Source organism: Aquarana catesbeiana, linkage group LG05, assembly GCF_042186555.1.
Source record: "Aquarana catesbeiana isolate 2022-GZ linkage group LG05, ASM4218655v1, whole genome shotgun sequence".
Taxonomy (NCBI): Eukaryota; Metazoa; Chordata; class Amphibia; order Anura; family Ranidae; genus Aquarana; species Aquarana catesbeiana.
The window spans coordinates 119,431,269-119,453,580 of record NC_133328.1 but is presented as its reverse complement, the minus strand read 5'-3'; the positions used below and the strand labels follow the sequence as shown (position 1 = coordinate 119,453,580).

Sequence of the window (22,312 nt, the reverse complement as noted above, 5' to 3'; positions counted from 1 at the left end):
GGAATCCACTATAATTTGGGGTATATGTAAATGGCAAGATTTCAGATTTATTATAATTTTTAAATTCAACATAACTCCAAATACCTTTAAATCCGCCATTAAATTAGGGAAGGTTATTAATGGATCAGAAATAAAAAATAGAAAAGCAGAAAGTTTAGGCCCACTATAAAACCATGGATATAGGGGTTTTCTTTTATTTTGCATAACAGTGCCTTTATGACCAGTGCAAAACGCAGGGGTGACAATGGACACCCCTGCCAAGTCCCATTCTTTATGTCAAAAGGGGGGGAGAGGACACCATTGACCTTCACCCTGGCCAAGGGTTTCCCATACAGGACCATGATCCAGCCTAGCATTTTGGGACCCAGGCCCACGGCGACCAGGACCTCCTCAAGAAATGCCCAGTCTACCCTGTCAAATTTCTCAGCGTCTGTGGACAGGAGTAGACTGAGCATTTGTGGATAAGTATTATAGCAGAAAGTAAAAAATATATATATTTTTTTTTTCAAAAATGTCAGTCTTTTTTTGTTTATAGTGCAAAAAATAAAAACAGCAGAGGTGATCAAATACCACCAAAAGAAAGCTCTATTTGTGGGGGGAAAAAAAGGACATGAATTTTATTTGGGTACAGCATTGCATGCCTGTGCAATTGTCAGTTAAAATAACGCAGTGCCGTATCGCAAAAAATGGACTGGTCATTAAGGGGGTAAATCCTTCCAGGAGTGAAGTCGTTAAAATTTAGAAGCCGATTGGTTACCATGCACAGCTGCACCAGATTCTGAGTGTTCCAGTTTTAGTAACTCTCCTCCAGAGATTATAGCTCCTGTGCCTCCAATTACAGTGTTTTAGTGCTTGCGGGAGGGCACAGGTGTAGCACCCAGCCCTGCTGCATGCAACCTGTCAAAGTCTATGGCAGGCTGAAATACACTGCAGCTGGAAAGAGCTAATTACTTTGAGTGCTACTCACATTGATGCGATCTGCCAAATTGGTGGCTAATGCCGGCAATGGCACCATCCGAATCGGTGTGGCGCGGCACCGATTCCCAAAAGTAGTTCATGTACTACTTTTGCCAACTTCGGGAGGCGATTTGTATAGACATCTGTGCAAGAACCCGTACAGATGTCTGTCAAATTGCTCCCGAGTCAGACTGCATTGACGGGTTGAGATTTCTAACCCGTAGCAATGTGAACCTAGACATAGGGCTCTGTGTGTTCAGGGTTTTAGATTTATTGGAACACAAAATAACACAAAATACATCTCTGAAGGCATACAGACCCAACACGGGCTATAGATGGAGCGAATTTCTTTCCTGCAACCACGTGTTCACCTGGCGGGAGGCAGGGCAAGCAATTCCTGCCAGGAGAACAAAATAATTATTGCTAGCGGCTATAACAGCCACTAGCAATAATCGTATGTAAAATCCAGCAGGCTGGTTGTACCCACATTCAGGCTGCCCATACATATACGGTTATTGCTGAACCGGTTAAGGTTCGGACAGTCTATGGCTGGCTTAAGGGTACCAATGAGTACAACAAACGTATTTCAGCCTGCAGGCAGTGTGTCTGGATGCTGCACTTATGCTTCCTGGGCACACTAAAATTGTGGAATTTCACACACTGGGGCTAGATGCCGTGTATGCAAGGGGCCCTACCTTTTCTGCACAGAAACCATATTAAACAGTATAGATGTACTTACCTGCCACCAGTTTGGATCTTCCCTGTTAACTATATGTAGTATTTCTCCTTTAGAAAACTTTAAACCAGCCTCTTTGCAGGGAATGAGATTATCGTTAAATGGATTGTAATCAAAATGACACTTCACATATACCTAATGGAAAAATGATAAAAATATTTAGCATTAACTTTGCACACTATGCCTCAAATTAAGTACTTCAAACGACAGCTAAACCTGCAATGACTGCAGCAGGGTAGTTATATTTTATGAATTAGGAAATGATTTTGTGACAAGAGCAGCCATTTCGATACAAGACCCTCTAACTTTGCCTACGCTTTGGGTCTTACGAGAAAATATACTTTTTTTTTTAATGAGGTACAGTAGTTACATTAAATCATGTGGTAAAGTGGAAATACAGACTACATGCATATACTGTAAACATACTTTCCCTTTACTCCTATGCTATATGGTGCAGGTAAAAAAAGGTGTGTGTAAATACCTTATTTCGATCTGATCCAGTCATGTGATGCAGAAACACTTGCTCCCCTGTGTTATAGAACAGTTGCTGCAGGGAAAAGGAGGGAGCGCTGACAATAGATGGGCAATGAAAGCCAGTGGGTGACATCATGGCTCCCTGTCAGGAACCACGAATTAGACAGACAGAAGTGCAGTAAAAATCACACTATTTAATAAAATGGTATAAACATAGCAAACATACTCAAAACATAGCCAGAGTTCGATAACCAGGACGGGTAGTCAGAATAAGCCAGAGAAACAGGAGTCCAGAGATCAGCGAAGTCGGGTGCAGCAAACCGGATCAGGAACCAGGAAGGGAAGTCAACCAAGAAAAAGTCTTTCACAGGAAAACACAGCAGAGAGTCCAGATATGATGACCAAGGCGAAGGCACAGAAGATCTAAACCATGCAGTTTAAATAGCTAGCAGAGCTAGCTGATGAGCAGGAAATGAAGACCAGGTGGAGTCACTGGGGAATGAAGAGTGCTGGCAATTAACTGACAGCTGAGCACAGAGCTCTGAGAAGGAAGGGCTGAGCCCAGACCTGACAGAACCCCCTCCTCAATGACCCCTCCATCCCTCAGAGGACCACCAGGTTTGAGGGGAAAACGTCTATGGAAAGCACGAAGGAGGACAGGAGCATGTATGTCCGAGGGTGAGACCGTACTCTTTCCAATGAACCAGGTACTGTATGCACCCACAGAACCTACGGGAATCAATGATAGATTGCATCTCATATTCCTCATGATTCTCAACCTGAACTGGGTGAGGACGTGGTACCAAGGTGGTGAAGCGGTTGCATACCAAAGGTTTTAATAAGGAGACATGAAATACGCATATTAGAAAGGAAGGTCTAAAGCGTAAGCCACTGGGTTGATCCTACGGAGAATTTGGGAAGGCCCAATAAACCATGGTGCCAGTTTTAATGAGGGAACACGGAGTCGGAGGTTGCGAGACGATAGTCAGACCCTGTCCCCAAACTTGGTAGGAAGGCGCAGGTAGACGTCTGCAGTCAGTATGGAGTCTGTACCTATCATTGGCACATCACAAGGACACTTGGACCTGTACCCAAGTGGAACGAAGACCACTGAGCTGCTCCTCCAATGCAGGAATGAGAAACAAATGAGTCAGGCAACATGGATGGTCGGAAACCATAATTTGCCATGAATGGAGACAATCTGGAAGCGGTAATGACGTCCCTATTGTGAGCAAACTCCGTCCAAGGTAAGAGGTCTGACCAGTTGTTATGGTGGACAGAAATGTAGCAATGTAAAAACTGCTCCAAGGACTGGTTGGCTCGTTCTGCGGCCCCATTGGACTGTGAGTGATATGCAGAGGAGTAGGAAAGCTGAATTCCCAACTGTGCACAAAAGGCTCGCCAAAACCTGGACATAAACTGGCTACCCCTGTCCGAGATGATAACCTTGGGTATCCCATGTAAGCAAAAGACCTCCCAAGCAAAAATGGAAGCCAGTTAAGTTGGATGTGGGCAACTTAAATGGAATACAATGAGACATTTTCGAGAACCAGTCAACCACCATAAGGATAACTGTGTTGCCCTGAGAGTTGGGTAACTCCACAATGAAATCCTTAGACAGGTGGGTCCAAGGCCTCTTCTCCATTGGGTATGGGTTGAAGGAGGCCCACTGGAAGGTGTCGTGGTGTCTTAGCCACAGAACAAGCAACTACAAAGGCGACTACATCAGCGCGTAGACTAGGCCACCAGAATGGTTTGTAAATAGCCCAAATTAGGTGATTGTTCACTCGGTGGCCAGCAGCCTTGGGGGAATGGCAAGTCTGGAGCAAGGCAGTGTGGAGACTCTCAGGGACAAAGCAGCAGTCACAAGGTTTCTCAGGAGGAGAATGGATCTGTCACCCAAAGGTGAAGTGAGACTGGTACGAACCATAGCCAGAATACGATCGTGAGGAATCAAAGGAACCAACTTCATCTTAGGAGCGGAGGAAAACTGTTGCGACAATGCATCAGCCCTTACATGCTTAGTACCGCGTAAGAATGAAAATACGTAATTGAAGCTTGACAAGAAAAAAGCCCATTGCGCCCTTCTGGGAGAGAGGCATTTAGCCTCAGACAAGAATGTGAGATTCTTATGGTCAGTAGGAAAAAGAACCGACACAGTGGTACCTTCAAAGAGATGCCTCCATTTTTTAACCAGTTATTACCGTTTTTTTGCTAGAAAATGACTTAGAACCCCCAAACATTATACATTTTTTTTCTAACACCCTAGAGAATAAAATGGCGGTCGTTGCAATACTTTGTCACACCGTATTTGCACAGCTGTCTTACAAGTGCACTTTTTTGGAAAAAATACACTTTTTTAATTAAAAAATATAACAGTAAAGTTAGCCCAATTTTGTTCATATTGTGAAAGATAATGTTACACCAAGTAAATTGACACCCAACATGTAACGCTTCAAAATTGCGCCTGCTCGTGGAATGGCGACAAACTTTTACCCTTAAAAAGCTCGATAGGTGACTTTTAAAAAAATTTTACAGGTTGCATGTTTTGAGTTACAGTGGAGATCTAGGGCTAGAATTATTGCTCTCGCTCTACCGATCGCAGTGATACCTCACATGTGTGGTTTGAACTAAACTAAAATGCAATAAAAAAAAAAAATTGTCATAAAAAAAAAAATTGTCATAAAAAAAAAAAAAAAAAAAAAAAAAGGCCCTTTAACAGCTATGGGCGGAAGCGACGTTTTGACGTCGCTTCTGCCCTGCAAGGGTATGGAGATGGGTGGGGGCTATCTTCCCCTCACGCATCTTCATACCCAGCAAGAACAAGGATCCGATTGACTCTGCCGCTACCAACGGCTCTGAGCGCCGCCCCCCCCCCCCCCCAATCTGCCGCATAGACCACCATTATCGGAAACCGGACCGCCCGCTGAAGAAGAGGATACCAGGGTTATGGTAGCTAGCTGCTGTCATAAAAAAAAAAAAAGATATCCCTCTTCAAAGTTAGGACGTATATCGGCGTGTGGCAGTCCGGAAGTGGTTAAGGGCTAAAATGATTGCTAACAACTCTCTGTCCCCATCTCATAATTGCATTTCGCAGGAGACAATTTCTTGGAAAAGTAGCTACAAGGATGCAAAGCGCTCTCAGAGGTAGGACATTGAGACAGCAGGGCACCAACTCCAGTCTCAGATGTATCAACCTCAAGGATGAAAGGTACTGTAGTATCAAGATGTACCAACACCGGAGCAGAAACAAAAGGCATTAAAGCGGGGGTTCACCCACACCGCCAAAAAAAAAAAAAATATATTAAAAGCCAGCAGCTACAAATACTGCAGCTGCTGACTTTTAATACATGGCCACTTACCTGTCCCAGGGTCAAGCGATGTCGGCAGGGGACGCCGAGAACCCGGCAGCTGCCGCCGCCATCCTAGGTGAGGGAATCAGGAAGTGAAGCGTTGCGGCTTCACTTCCCAGTTCCCTACTGCGCATGCGCGAAATGCGCTGCGCGTCCCTAGTGGTCCCCGCTCTCTCCTGGGAGCTGTGTGTTCCCAGCAGACAGCGCGGTCGGGACGGGAAGAGGCATAGACTCCCATGGGAGTCTATGCCGGAAGTGGGTGCAAATACCTGTCTTAGACAGGTATCTGCACCCCCCTCCCCCCTGAAAGGTGCCAAATGTGACACCGGAGGGGGGGAGGGTTCCGAAAAGCGGAAGTTCCATTTTTGTGTGGAACTCCGCTTTAATGGAATCCGGAGACCAATTCTGTGGGTTACTGTCCTTTCTGGTCATATCAGTCAGGGGTTTGACCAGAGATGAGAAGTTACGAATAAACTTCCTATAATAATTGGCAAACGTTGAAATGGATGTAAACCCACAGGTCGAGGGGCCACAGTAGAACTGTCAAAAGTTTCTCTGGGTCCATCGAAAAACCAGCAGTGAAAATGACATAACCCAGGAATTTAACCTGTTCACGATGAAACTCACAGTTCTCCAATTTGCAATACAGGTTATCTCTCAACCTCTGAAGCATGACAGACATTTGTGTGGTGGTTCTCTAGGGAATTGGAAAATATGAGGATATCGTCGAGATAGACCACCACACATACCTGTAACAAATCTCAGAGGACATCATTGATAAATTCCTGGAAAACTGCCGGAGTGTTGCAAAGACCAAACGGCATTACAAGGTATTCATAATGGCCAGTTCTGGTATTAAACGCAGTTTTCCATTTGTTGCCCTCCTTGATCCTCACGAGATTGTATGCCCCTCCGTAATCAATGGAATCGGATAAGCATTCTTAATTGTGAAGCGATTGAGACCCCTATAATCAATACAAGGTCTCAGTTCACCACTTCTCTTCTTCACAAAGAAGAAACCCCGCACCAGCAGGAGACAAGGATTTACGGATGAATCCTCGAGAAAGTGCGTCGGCAACATACTCCTCCATGGCTTTGTCCTCCGAGACAAAGGGTAAACTCAGCCACGAGGGGGTACGGCACCAGGTTGAAGGTCAATTGCGCAATCTTATGACCGATGCAGAGGCAAACTACCAGCTTGACCTTTGTCAAAGACATTGCTAAATTTGCGGTACTCCGGCAGGGAGGAGAGTAAAGAGGTGCACAAGACCTTAGCCACTTTCTGAAAACATGTTCTCCTGCATTGTGGCGACCAGGAAATAACCTCAGCACGAAGCCAAACAAATGAGGGGTTGTGCCTCTGTAACCAAGGATAACCACAGGGAAATGAGGTGAGGAAATTACTTGGAATTGGTTTATCTCATGGTGACGTAATCAGGGGGTTAATATGGTGCACAATGAATGTAGCTGGGTACACATAACTATAAAGGCGGGGGGGGGGGGGGGGGGGGTAGGTGGGTTTAGGGTTCCTGGGAGGGGGAACTTGGTGGTAAATGTTTAATGTTTCACAACAAGTTCAGGTTTTAGTCCATGTAAGGATAAACAGAATGCTGAGTATGTAGAAGGCAGCCAGTCTGTAAAAGCTAGACGGAGCTCTGGAACAATACAAGAGAGAAGGATGGCGCCCTCTAAATGCAGCATGTATGATAAAGGTTTTATTACAATGGATAAAAAACACTCACATTTGAGTTGATAAAAGCCATCATATAGAATAAGTTCATCCACGTGTTCCCAGGGGATGTGGGTTTCACGGGCCAGTGGAGGGGATCCTGTGCCCTGGTAGCTTTCTGGTGGTGCTGTGCATGCTCAGAGCCTCCGGGCGGTTTGGACGTCGGTTGTGGATCCTTCGTGGAGCTCCGTGCTGTCCCCGGGAACGGGGTAAGGCGGGCGGTGCTTCGCGTTCGGAGCATGCGTGCTCCTTCATCAGGCTTTGCTGATGGCCATATTAAGTGTAGGAACTTATACCATAGGCGAGGGGAGGGGTAGAGAGGTGATTGAGTGGAGGGCGGAACTAGGTACAATGACAGGGCGCATAGGTAACCATGGGAACTGGCTGTACACAATACAGAAGGGAAGTGTGTGTGACGGGAGAAGTGTGTGAAGCAAGGAGGGACGGGGAAGTGGGAGAGGGCGGGGGGGAAGTGGGAGAGGGCGGGGGGGAAGTGGGAGAGGGCGGGGGGGAAGTGGGAGAGGGCGGGGGGGAAGTGGGAGAGGGCGGGGGGGAGGGGGGGAACGGAGGGGATGGAATGAAATTATATTGTGACTATTGCTAAGTATTTATGATGGTATTAAAAGCAATAATTAAATGATAGTAAATTATGTAGTATTAATGAGTATATTATGGTAAAACAGAAGGATTAAGCAAATATACAACTAACATTACTAATTATACGACTGTATACTTACAGAGAGAGGTAGAAATTGATTGGTGTGATAGGGGGAAGGAAATCTATATAGAAGGAGATACAAGGATCGTAATGGATGGGAACACATATACAATTATAAAATATATAAATATATAAATGCACAAAAATGGATAAAAATAGCTGTAAACTTCCAGATGGGTACTAAGATTATTATTAAGAATATTATAGGGAATATTAAAAACAAAATATATATAAAAAAAATATATATTAAAAATATAATTTTATATATATATATATATATATATATATATATATATATATATATATATATATATATATATATAATTATAAAAATAATTGTAATGATGGTAATAAAAATGTAAGAGGAAAAAAAAAAGGTAAGAGGAAAAAAAAAAGGTAAAAATAAGAAAAAAATAAGAAAAATCATAATAAATAGAATGGACAATTGTAATTGGCATATATGTCCTTAATGGGATGGGGGGGAGAAAGAGGGGAGGAAGGATGGAGTGGAATTGGGCTGGCTGACCATGATCCTGGAGGTGTACAGGAGAGGGCCAAGGGGTGCATATGTATTTATACACTAGGTGCATAGTGCGGAGTAAATGGAGCAATGTGGATTAGGGTAACGTGTGTACATCTGAATGGGTTATAAGTATACAATTACACACATATCTCATATAGTCAGTGAGTAAATGAAACAATGAGTAATATGATGAATAAAACAATGAATGAAACGATGAATAAAACAATAGTAAATAATAAATAAAGCGGAGTAAAATGGAGTGGGCATGTGTTTAGGGTCACAACAGAATGTTAATTTCAATGCCCTCATTAGGGCCTCCTGGCGATAAAGCGTCTAGTGTGTATATCCAGTAATTTTCTCTTTCACACAACCGTTTGTAGCGTTCAGCGGTGGGAAGGGTGGGTGGAATAGACTCTATAACCCAAACGCGTAATCCTGAAGATGTTTGCCCGTGACATTCATTGAAATGTCTCGGTACACTGTGCTTATCAATGCCCTTCTCTACAAAGTTGTGATGCTCACCAAACCATTTGTGGAGTATACGTACGCTGATGACACCCAAATCTATCTCTCCACCCCCCCAGCTCTCTCCATCTGTCTCCTCACGCATTACCAACTTACTAGCAGACATATCAGCCTGGATGTCACATCACTTCCTCAAACTCAACCTATCCAAAACAAAGCTCATATTTCCTTCCTCAGGTGCCACTTCCCCTGATTTCTCTGTCAATATCAACGGCTCAACTATCAACCCATCTCCCCATGCCAAGGTCCTAGGTGTAATCCTGGACTCTGAACTAACCTTTTGACCCCACATTCTATCACTATCCAAAACTTGCCGCCTCAATCTCCGCAACATCTCCAAGATACGCCCCTTCCTAACCAATGTCACCACAAAGCTTCTAATCCACTCCCTGGTCATCTCCAGCCTCGACTACTGCAACTCCCACCTCATTGGTTTACCTCTAAATAGGCTATACCCACTTCAGTCCATCATGAACGCTGCTGCCAGGCTCATGCACCTCACAAACCGCTCAGCGTCTGCTACACCCCTCTGCCAATCCATTGGCTGCCACTCAGTCACCAAATTAAATTCAAGATACTAACTATAACTTACAAAGCCATCCACAACCTGGCCCCCAGCTCCATCTCTAACCTAGTCACAAAATACCAACCTAATCGTTCTCTTCGCTCCTCCCAAGACCTCCTGCTCTCAAACTCCCTTTTCACCTCATCCCATGCTCGCCTTCAGGACTTCTCCAGAGCCTCTCCCATCCTCTGGAATGCTTTACCCCAATCCATCCGATTTTCTCCTACTCTATCCACTTTCAGACGATCACTGAAAACTCATCTCTTCAGAGAAGCCTATCTGGCCCCCACCTAACAACTGTACATTTATCTTCTCAATCAGCACATCACCCACAGTTATTACCTCTTGTAGCGCTTTACAACTTGAGGGTAGACAGTACAAATACAATACACTTTAATACAGTTGGAATCAGAGGGCCCTGCTCCTTAGAGCTTACAATCTAAGAGGGAAGGTCAAGAGATACAAGAGGTAATAACTGTGGGTGATGTGCTGATTGAGAAGATAAATGTACATTTGGGCATGAGGCTCTTGGCAGCAGACGTGGAGCCTGCGGGAACGTCAAATACCCTTTTAAAGGAAGCCGCAAACTCAGGGTAACTCAGGACAATAGGGTTTTGCGTCTCCCATAGAGGGTTTGCATAGGCCAAAGACTCTCTCAGACAGCAAAGAAATCACAAAGCCTACTTTGCCTCTATCTGTGGGAAACGCCTGGGGCAGCATCTCAAAGTATATCCCAACCTGGTTGAGAAACCCTCTGCATTGAACTGGATCGCCCCCCTCCCCCAAATCGCAGGGGAAGCGGAGCGGAACCAGACATACCTAGAGGTAATATATTCGAGGCAGGTGCCTGCACAGAGACTGGAGCATCAGCAGGGATGGCCTGCAACACAGGTTGCACCAAAACAGCCTCAGTGGGAGGATCCAGGTGAGCAGTGCAACTCAGGAGCGTCCGTAACGCTATGGCAAACTCATCCATGCGGTTGTCCTGCTCATCCAATCTGGAAAAAATATTACCAATAAGTGGATTACCTGCATCTTCTGAATTCATGGCCTTTGCCTACTGTCAGGAACCATTAATCAGACAGTGAGAAGTGCAGTAAAAATCACACTATTTAATAAAATGGTAAAATAGCATAAACAGAGCAAAGGTAGTTAAAACGTAGCCAGAGTTCGGTAACAGGGATGGGTAGTCAGAACAAGCCAGAGAAACAGGAGTCCAGAGATCAGTGAATTTGGGTGCAGCAAACAGGATCAGGAGCCAGAAGGGAAGTCAGCCAAGCAAGTCTTTCACAGGAAAGCACAGCAGAGAGTGTCCAGATATGTTGACCAAGGCGAAGGCACAGAAGATCTGATCCATGCAGTTTAAATAGCTAGCTCACGAGCAGGAAATGAAGATCAGGTGAGTCACCGTGAAATGAAGAGTGCTGGCAATTAAGTGACAGCTGAGCACAGAGCTCTGAGAAGGAAGGGCTGAGCGCAGCCCCATTGACAAGTGCTCCATGACACAGAGGAGACGGAGCTTCTGCATCACATGACAGGACCAATGCGGATTGAAAGAAAAGAAAGTATGCACATAGACCTTCCTTTGTTTACCAGCACGATACAGAATAGGTAGTAGAAAGAGGAATCGGTGATTTAAAACATACTTATATGTAGCCTTTACTTTAAATAATACAGTTTCAGTTTTCAGGAATACAAAGCCACATTCACTCAATACAGTCAATTAAAAGAGATATCAATGGGCTCAAAACCAACGGGATATCTTAACATTCAGACTAGGCCTCACAGGCTGCACATTTAGAAGCTGCTTAATCAGTATGTGAGGTGAATCAGTTGACAGACAGAAAATGTCAGACTTCCAGTGACCTCTCGTACGAGTCATGCTGAAGCCCTAGAATAAGAAAGGAATTAAAGCTAAAAAAGGCACATTTAAATGTTTCCTGGGCAAACCTGCAAACTTGTAATAATTTTAAATATGTATAGCCAAAACCTTTTATTTTTTGTTTTTAATTAACCAGGGAAGGGTTAGAACCTCTCTTGTTTTTAATGCTTTATGTCCTCACTCAGGAGATTCAAGAGTCAGAAAGTGATGAAAAATCCAAAATTGTGCAGCTGTTACCAGAAAGTGAGGGTTATCTTCTAATCAGAAGTCTTGTTCTCGGGGCAATTTTCTAAAATGGCAATACTATTCTCCTTACTTTGGGTTCTTCCCACTTCTAGTTGCATCTCCAGAATAGAAAGCAAAGTTAAAGATCTCCAATGGGACACAGACATTATAAAAAAAAAGATAGTCTTTAACCATTTCCTACTGTATGTAATATTTTTATTACTTTATTTATATAGTGCTATCAATTTATACAGCTTACATATGCTAATATTCACTTATAGCATGTCTGCAGTCTGACCATCCCTTGCAGCATGTCTGCAGTCTCGTACCATCCTCCTGGCAGTCTCACCATCCCTTGCAGCATGTCTGCAGTCTCCTACCATCCTCCTGTAGTATGTCTGCAGTCTGACCATCATTTTTGACCGCACTCTTCAAATCTCTTGTATCATGACCACAGTCTTACTAAATCTTGTTGTGTGCCTGCTGTCTCTGAATATTTACTCAATTTTATATATGACTCTTTGGTGATGTTGGGGGCCAGAATTAAGGCCCCCCCATATCAAGAAAGTTGACCATCACCAATATATATTATCATACATTATATATATATATATATATATATATATATATATATATATATATATATATATATATATATATATATATATATAATCTACACACACACGCACGCAATGGCTTATTTAGACAGAAGCCAAGCCACCTAAGGGCATGTCTTTGGAGTGTGTGAGGAAAAAGGAGTATCAGGAGGAAAAGGAAACCCACAAAAAAAACAAAAAAACAGTAAAACCATGCAAACTTCATTGGGATGGTGCTCTGGCCGTGAGTCAAACAGAGGACACCAGTGATACAAGGCAGAAGTGCCAACTACTGAGCTGCTGTGTTACAAGTTGCATAATACAGGTGGGTCTTTTTAATTAATAAAATCATTGCATAATTTCATTGTTGGATAAGTGAGCTGAAAACCAATATACTAAACTGCATCTAATATGTAGTGAAGATTTAATTTTTGATAACGCTTTCCCAACCAAAGTGTGTGGCCTATGACCAAAAGCATCCAGCTGATCATAAAATGCAGCATACAATTCAGCCATTTCTTTAATACACAGACATTTGCTGCAAGGATTTGAAATGCTGAGTGTTAAAACTCTACAATACAAAAAGACCTGCAAAAAAACAAATACAAAAAAAAAAAAAACCACACGTGCCGCGAAAGGTGTAAAAAAAAAAAAAAAAAAAAAAAAAAAAAATTGACTGTACTCATCTTTCCATAGTTGAGCAGCACATCGATCTCAAACACTGGCTGCCTCAGCGATTGTTAGTGCTTTTATTACTGGCATGACAAGCTCTAGAACCAATCCGCTTAACACTGCTGTACTTCTTGTGATATCAGAGAAGGCTCTGCAGGTTCAGATCAGATTTTCAAGACCCGCCATTATACATAAGCCAAGGGAGACTGTTATAGCGCAATTTTACACTGAACCATCTGACAGAAAGCATCTGTGTAGTAAGAGAGCTGAATGAAAATTTAGATTAACAGATGTTATCAAAAAACTTTTCTATGTAGGGTGAATGCCCATAACTGAGCAGAATGTAGGCCCATATTCCAGAAAAACTAAGCCTATAACAAATAGAAACAATAGCACATATGCATTACACACATACATATGTTCTAGCAAAAGAACAACAGAAAACTGTGTCTTACAGATTCAATTTAATATAAATAAACCTAAATACGGACGCCTCCCCATTTACTTGAATGGGTCGTTTTTGGAGGTGGCTGTTATTTCCCACTGTGTGTCAGCTGGATACATTTTGCTGTGTATATTCAAATGTACATCCCAGTCTGGCTGCCTTTGCAGCTTAATAGGGAGGAGAGGGTGCCAACAATGCGGCTCAACCACCTTCTCCCCCCAACTACAAGTATAAACGAATGCTAAATGTAATATTATAGATATCTATCGATCAATATATATATATATATATATATATATATATATATATATATATATATATATATATATATATATATATATATATATATATAAATTGTACACAATTTATATAGCGCCAACAGTTTACGCAGCGCTTTACAATGTAGAGGGGGACAGTACAATTACAGTACAGTTCAATACAAAAGGGAAAGGAGGGCCCTGCTCATAGAGCTTACATTCTAAAAGGGAGGGGGTGGTGGTACAAAAGGTAATAGATGCGGGGAATGATTTGATGGGGGTGGCTCGGGGACAGTTGTTAGCTGGGTGTGGGATAGGCTTCCCTGAATAAGTGAGTTTTCAGGGATCTCCTGGAGGTGGACAGGTTAGGGGCTGATCGGACATACCGGGGCAGGGAGTTCCAGAGGATGGGAGAGGCTCTGGAGAAGTCCTGAGGGCGAGCATGGGAGGAGGTAACAAGGGAGCTAGAGAGCAGGAGCAGAGGGGACAATTTCGGCAATATCTTCAGATGAGATTGGTTATGTAGCTGGGGGCGATGTTGTGGATGGCCTTGTATGTTGTGGTTAGCATTTTGAATTTTATACAATGGGGTAGGGGAAGCCAGTGAAGGAACTGGCAGAGAGGAGCAGCAGTCACGGATCGGTTAGTGAGGTGTATTAGTCTAGCAGCATTCATAACAGACTGAAGGGGGATAGCCTTCGTAAGGGTAGGCCATTAAGGAGAGAGTTGCAGTAGTCAAGGCGGGAAATAATCAAGGAGTGAATGAGTTTCTTTGTGGTGTCATTAGTCAGGAAGGATCAAATTCTGGAGATGTTGCGGAGGTTAAGGCAGCAGGATTTAGCCAGTGATTGGATGTGGGGGCTGAAGGAGAGGTCAGAGTCAAGGATTACACCCAGCACCCTGGCATGTGTGGAGGGAACAATAGTTGTGCTGTTGATCTTAATGGTAAAGTCATATGGGGGGGGGGGGGGGGGGGGGGGGGGGACCAGGAAGGAGGAAATATAACAAGCTCAGTTTTAGAAAGATTGAGTTTGAGAAAGTGGTGTGACATCCATATAGATATGTCATTCAGTAGGTTTGAGATCCGTGAGGAGATCGAGGGGGTGAGTTTAGGAGTGGAGAGATAGATCTAGGCGTCATTGGCGTAGAGGTGGTATTGGAAGCCAATGGTAGGCTATCAACTGGCCCAGGGAAGAGGTATAGAGCGAGAATAAGAGGGACCCAAGGACGGAGCCTTGGGGTACCCCAACAGAAAGAGGAAGAGGAGATGGAGTTGTGTTACTAAAAGTGCACTGAGATAGGTAGGCGGAGAACCAAGATAAAGCAGAATCACGGAGGCCAAGAGAGTGTAGTTTGCTGAGAAGGAGCAGGTGGTCAACTGTCTCAAAGGCAGCAGAGAGGTCTAAGAGTATGAAGTAATGGCCATTGGTTCTAGCAGTTAGTAGGTCATTGGTGAGTTTTAGTAGGGCAGTAGGGACTGGCCGGACTGTAGGGGGTCAAGAAGGTTGTTGTCCGTGAGGTAGCGACTCATTCGGTCATGGACAAGGCGTTCGATGAGCTTGGAGGCAAATGGGAGCAGGGAGATGGGTCTTAAGTTATTCAAACAGGTGGGGTCTAGTGAGGGTTTTTTAAGAATGGGGGTAACCAGTGCATCTTTGAGAGGGGAAGGAAAGGTGCCGGAGGAGAGGGAGAGGTTGAAGATGTGGGTTAGGGAGTTTAGGACAAAGCGGGAAGGTGGTCGCAGTAATTGTGAGGGGACAGGGGGGCCAGGGGTCAGGTGGTGAGATGGGCCATGGAGGAGAGGAGTTTATCAACGTCGTCTGTGGTAACTGGGCAGAAGGAGGAGAGTATTGGGTGTGGTGTTGGACCTGATGTGTTGGGTAAGGGAGGAAGTTGAATGCTGGATATCTCCTTGCGAATTGTGCCAATTTTGCTTTTGAAATGGTTGGCAATCTGTTGAGCGGTACGCAAGCTGGTGGGTGGGGGCAGTGGGGGATGAAGTAAGGAATTAATGGTAGAAAAGAGTTGACAAGGTTTGGATAAGAGAGTTTTGATGAGAGTGTTGTAGTAGGTTTGTTTAGCAGTGTGGAGGCAGGAGTTGTATTTGAGAAGGGCAGATTTGTAGAGGGTAAAATCTTGCAGGGATTCAGATTTGAGCCATGCTCGCTCAAGAGCATGGCTGCGTCTCTTGAGACTTCTGGTGTCGTCTGTTTGCCATATATATATATATATATATATATATATATATATATATATATATACACACACATACATATACACACATATATATATATATATATTACACACACACACACACAGAATCTCACAAAAGTGAGTACACCCCTCACATTTTTTTAAATATTTTATTATATCTTTATTTATCCACCCTAAAGAAATGACACTTTGCTACAATGTAAAGTAGTGAGTGTACAGCTTGTATAACAGTGTAAATTTGATGTCCCCTCAAAATAACTCAACACACAGCCATTAATGTCTGAACCGCTGGCAACAAAAGTGACTACACCCCTAAGTGAAAATGTTCAAATTGGGCCCAATTAGCCATTTTTCCTCCCCGGTGTCATGTGACTCATTAGTATTACAATGTCTCAGGTGTGAATGCGGAGCAGGTGTGTTAAATTTGGCGTTATCGCTCTCGCTTTCTCATACTGGTCACTGCAAGTTGAACATGGCACCTCATGGCAAAAAACTCTCAGGATCTGAAAAAAAAAAAAAAATAGTTGCTCTACATAAAGATGGCCTAGGCCAGGGATATGCAATTAGCGGACCTCCAGCTGTTGCAAAACTAAAAGTCCCATCATGCCTCTGCCTCTGGGTGTCATGCTTGTGGCTATCAGAGTCTTGCTATGCCTCATGGGAGTTGTAGTTCTGCAACAGCTGGAGGTCCGCTAATTGCATATCCCTGGCCTAGGCTATAAGAAGATTGCCAAGACCCTGAAACTGAGCTGCAGCGCGGTGGCCGAGACCATACAGCGGTTTAACAGGACAGGTTCCACTCAGAACAGGCCTCGCCACGGTCGACCAAAGAAGTTAAGTGCACGTGCTCAATGTCATATCCAGAGGTTGTCTTTGGGAAATAGATGTATGAGTGCTGCCAGCATTGCTGCAGAGGTTGAAGGGGTGGGGGGGTCTGCCTATCAGTGCTCAGACCATACGCCGTACACTGCATCAAATTGGTCTGCATGGCATTGGTCGTCCCAGAAGGAAGCCTCTACTAAAGATCATGCACAAGAAAGCCCCGTAAACAGTTTGCTGAAGACAAGCAGACTAAGAACATGGATTATTGGAACCATGTCCTGTGGTCTGATGAGACCAAGATAAACTTATTTGGTTCAGATGGTGTCAAGCGTGTGTGACAGCAACCAGGTGAGTACAAAGACAAGTCGAGCATGAACGCCTTTCCCCTTTCAGAGGCTGGGCCACAGGGCAGTAATCCAACATAACGACCCCATACACACCTCCAAGACCACCACTGCCTAGCTAAAAAAGCTGAGGGTAAAGGTGATGGACTGGCCAAGCATGTTTCCAGACATAAACCCTATTGAGCATCTGTGGGGCATCCTCAAAACAGAAGGTGGAGGAGCGCAAGGTCTCAAACATCCACCAGCTCTGATGTGGTCATGGAGGAGTGGAAGAGGACTCCAGTGGCAACCTGTGAAGCTCTGGTGAATTCCATGCCCAAGAAGGTTAAGGCAGTGCTGGAAAATAATGGTGGCCATACAAAATATTTACACTTTGGGCCAAATTTGGCCATTTTTCTTAGGGGTGTACTCACTTTTGTTGCCAGCGGTTTAGACAATAATGGCTGTGTGTTGAGTTATTTTGAGGGGACAGCAAATTTACACTGTTATACAAGCTGTACACTCACTACTTTGCTACAATGTAAAGTGTCATTTCTTCTGTGTTGTCACATGAAAATATATAAATAAAACATTTACAAAAATGTGAGGAGTGTACTCATGTGTGTGTGTGTATATATATATATATATATATATATATATATATATATACACACACACACACACACATACACACAGTTTATACGCACATGTCCTAAGCTGGGAGCTCAGGTAGTTTAGTGTTAATATGCACTTCAGTTTGTATAAGAGCAGTGTATAGTAAGCTTTTAAAAAGCACTTGTAAAGATTTTGCCAAGCCTTTTTAAAGCATAAAAAAAAAAAAAAAAAGCTTTAAAAGGAATCTGCCCCTGGGAAAAGCCCGGGACCAGATGGATTTAAAACATGAAAGAAATGTGTAAAAACCTCTGCGCTACTATAATGTGTGTATAGTGTAATGCTGCAAAATCTAATGGTGTACACAATAAACCACAAAAAATAATATAAATGACAAAGTGATTTCGCGCAGAACTCTTAGGATAATGATCCATCACAGTAAGTAAAATACATGTGTGAACATATAATAAAAAATGTGCAACTATCCAAAAAGGCTCCCAATGGTCCCAAAATAATCATAGAAGTGAGACCATGGCAACAATAGATAATAATGATGGTGACGTGTAAATTAAACCATTACAGTGGAAATAACAATGAGAGTTCATGCAGAAGAAGATAATGGAGTAAATGCATCAATGGGTTCGCTCCACAGGTGAATAAAGTTCATGGATAAGCTGAATGAATAAAGTAAATAGTGTGGACAAAAGTGAATGGTGTCTGTGTAGACATGTGCTCCCAGTGCCCTTACCTCGAAGGACCTAGATAAAGGCCTTAGTAGTGCAGGATGCTGGATGGCAGTGGGGACCATAGATCGCCTCAGGTGGATGGATATCCATCAAAGAGCCGCGTCAGGCTTGCATCAGGATCCAGACAACCATACAGAGAAAGAGGAAAGAAAGGGGGGAGGGCCTCCAATGGTGTAGTATAAAAAGTCCAAGTTTATTGAATAAAATGCACTGTACAAGGCATTGCAAAAAAACACATTGCAAGACGGCGTGACGCCGTCACCTGAAATGAAACTTCCGGTCCGCGATGTAAACAACCGGGTCACAGAGTAATACCTTCCGGTTGCGTCGGCTAACATGGATCCATAAGTAATACCTTCCGGTTGCGTCGGCTAACAGGATCCATGTTAGCCGACGCAACCGGAAGGTATTACTCTGTGACCCGGTTGTTTACATCTGTGGGGCACCCTCAAAACGGAAGGTGGAGGAGCGCAAGGTCTCAAACATCCACCAGCTCTGATGTGGTCATGGAGGAGTGGAAGAGGACTCCAGTGGTAATCTGTGAAGCTCTGGTGAATTCCATGCCCAAGAAGGTTAAGGCAGTGCTGGAAAATAATGGTGGCCACACAAAATATTTACACTTTGGGCCAAATTTGGCCATTTTTCTTAGGGGTGTACTCACTTTTGTGTACTCACTTACACGCGGACCAGAAGTTTTGTTTAAGGTGATGGCGTCACGCCGTCTTGCACTGTGCTTTTTTGCAATGCCCTGTACAGTGCATTTTATTCAATAAACTTGGACTTTTTATACTACACCATTGGAGGCCCTCCCCCCTTTCTTTCCTCTTTCTCTGTATGGTTGTCTGGATCCTGATGCAAGCCTGATGCGGCTCTTTGACGGATATCCATCCACCTGAGGCGATCTATGGTCCCCACTGCCATCCAGCATCCTGCATTACTAAGGCCATTATCTAGGTCTTTCGAGGTAAGGGCACTGGGAGCACATGTCTACACAGACACCATTCACTTCTGTCCACACTATTTACTTTATTCATTCAGCTTATCCATGAACTTTATTCACCTGTGGAGCGAACCCATTGATGCATTTACTCCATTATCTTCTTCTGCATGAACTCTCATTGTTATTTCCACTTTTGTGGTTTATTTTACATGTCACCATCATTATTATTATCTATTGTTGCCATGGTCTCACTTCTATGATTATTTTGGGACCATTGGGAGCCTTTTTGGATAGTTGCACATTTGTTATTATATGTTCACACATGTATTTTACTTACTGTGACGGATCATTATCCTAAGAGTTCTGCGCGAAATCACTTTGTCATTTATATTATTTGGATTTACAACATACCATCTAAAAAAAATTAAAAAAAAAAAAAAAAAAACTTTGGTCCCGAAGCTTTGTCATTTTTGGAATAGGTTGGGGGTGAATGGTGGAATGAGTGGGGAAGCACTATTTGCAGCAGTAACGGTAATATTAAAGGAGGGCAAGGACAGTATGCTCTGTTCTAGTAATAGGCCTACTGCCTTACTGAATGCAGACGCTAAACTTTATGCTACGGTACTGGCAATGAGGAAGAAGGAAAAGATGACCTCCCTGGTCCATCCGGATCAGGTTGGCTTTATACCAGGGAGAGAAGGGAGGGATAACGGAGTGCGGTCGCTGCTCCTCCTGGAGGCCATCAAATCCAGTGGGTCCCCGGGTCAATTCCTGTGGATGGATGCTGAAAAAGCATTTGACTGGGGACTCATGATAAGAACACTGGAAGTTATGGGGGTAGGCCTAACTATGATTAAATGGATAAAAGTATTATATAACCACCCTTCTGCGTATGTTAAGGTGAATGGGATCCCTTCCTCACAGTTTACAATGGAAAATGGAACCAGACAGGGGTGTCCGCTGTCACCTCTTTTGTTCGTGCTGACTTTGGAACCCCTGCTGTCATCGATCCGAAATAATCCAGATATCAGTGGGTTTAAGATAGGAGAAGAGGAGCATAAACTCGCAGCGTTTGCCGATGATGTGCTATTCTTCATCACCAAACCTAGGATCACGATTTCAAATTTGCTGACGACCTTAAATAGCTATGGTGAGATCTCAAGCTTCAAAATTAACCTTAGCAAGTCTGAAGTTTTAAATATAAATATATCTAAACAGGAAGGAGCTAGACTCCTTAAAGAATTTCAGTTCCCATGGAGAAAGGACATTAGATACCTAGGGGTCAGATTGACCGACTCCTTGAGGAAATATATTTAGTAAATTACATACCTTTGTTAGACGAAATTGGGCGATTCGATACAGTAAAATTGGTGCTAGCACCGAAAATCTTATATAAGTTCCAGATGCTTCCAATATCACTCCCCCAAGCATACTTGAGAGCCTTGAGAGGGTAAATATCGAGGTTTTTTTGGTGTAACAAGAAACCACGTATTGCATACACGGTACTGAGCAGGGGGAAAACACAGGGTGACTTAGCCATTCCGGACTCCAAAAAGTACTATAACGCAGTTCTCTCACGGGTAATGGAATGGGCAAGAGAGGTGGAAGATAAAAGATGGGTCAATATAGAAAAAATTTTGAGTAATACACAGTTAAGTCACATAATATGGAACCCCCCACAATATAGGAAACTGGGATCAAACACGCACAAGTTAACACGGCTTACACTAAAAATTTGGGACCAGATCCATGCACAAAATAAATGGGATTATAACTCACCTTTGATTTATTTAAAAGACAATGAGTTTTTTGAGCCGGGGATGAGGTCAGTGGGAGGGAATTGGATAAAAAGAGGGAGCGCACAATTGAATGACATTATTAAGAATGGTAAAATTAGCAGTTTTCAAGAATTAGGATTAGACACGGATTTAAAGAAAATTGATGCATGGTGATACACCCAGCTGACTCACTTTGTCGATAAACTGCCGCAGCCTATCAGACATGGAGAAGACTATAGGCCGCTGGAGCAGCTCTGTATGAGAGAAAAATCAAAAAACAATATATCATGAATATACCAAATTTTAATAACTAGAGATGAGCTGGATGTGCCGCCTTACATTAAGAAATGGGAAAAAGAGTTGGGGTCACAATGTAATAAATACACTTTGGAGAAAATTTTGAAGTTGACATATTGTTCTGTGGAAGACACTAAAATGATCGAGACTAACTTTAAGTGCCTGGTAAGGTGGTATGCGACACCAGATAAAATTAGTAAATTCCAAACGGAGAAATCCGCTGAGTGCTGGAGAGGGTGTAAGGTCTTAGGAACAATAGCCCATTTATGGTGGGAGTGTCCCATCATTAAAGAATTCTGGAAGGAAGTCTTACAGTTAATAAAGGAAATTAAATTGAATGGGTATAAGGTGCAATCATAAAAAATAAGTCTCTGTGAATAATGACAAATATCATCCACCCCTGCAAAACAAAACAAAGTACAAAAAAAGTCCACAAAAGACTATGTTCATCCACTGTGTGACAAAAAGATGTGATCCACCACCGATATAGAAGGGGTTACTTCTTACCAAACAAACATGATCCCCCACTACAGAGGATCATGAAAAGCATAACAGCTGTGACTATGGACCAGCTCATGGGAAATGCATAGCAAAAGATATGGAAGCTCCGATAGTGTAAAACCTTTTAAAATTTATTCGTAGCGTAGATAAAAACACACCTACAGAAGTCGCATGGTAAGATAAGCTTTAAGTCCATAGTGCCAGCCGAACACGCTCGGACAGACCCGTCCTACTGGAGCAGTGACTGGAGGTGACATCAGTGCGTCATGCTGCTCTGCCCTACGCGTTTTGTAATAGAATTACATCATTCAGAGCCCCTGGATGATGTAATTCTATTACGAAACGCGTAGAGCGGAGCAGGACGATGTGCTGACGTTACCTCCAGTCACTGCTCCCATTCCAGTAGGACGGGTCTGTTCGAG

At 43.3% G+C, this 22,312-nt stretch overlaps 1 protein-coding gene across 8 annotated transcripts in view; it reads right to left on the bottom strand.

Moving 5' to 3' along the window:
• The window catches only part of PALS2 (protein associated with LIN7 2, MAGUK p55 family member), a 387,134-nt gene that overhangs the window by 128,567 nt on the left and 236,255 nt on the right, over nucleotides 1–22,312 (bottom strand). For all 8 annotated transcript variants that reach the window (XM_073630119.1, XM_073630114.1, XM_073630115.1 and 5 more), the window contains one exon: nucleotides 1,697–1,828. In XM_073630119.1, the coding sequence (XP_073486220.1) occupies nucleotides 1,697–1,828 (132 nt within the window). The remainder of the gene's footprint in view (nucleotides 1–1,696; nucleotides 1,829–22,312) is intronic.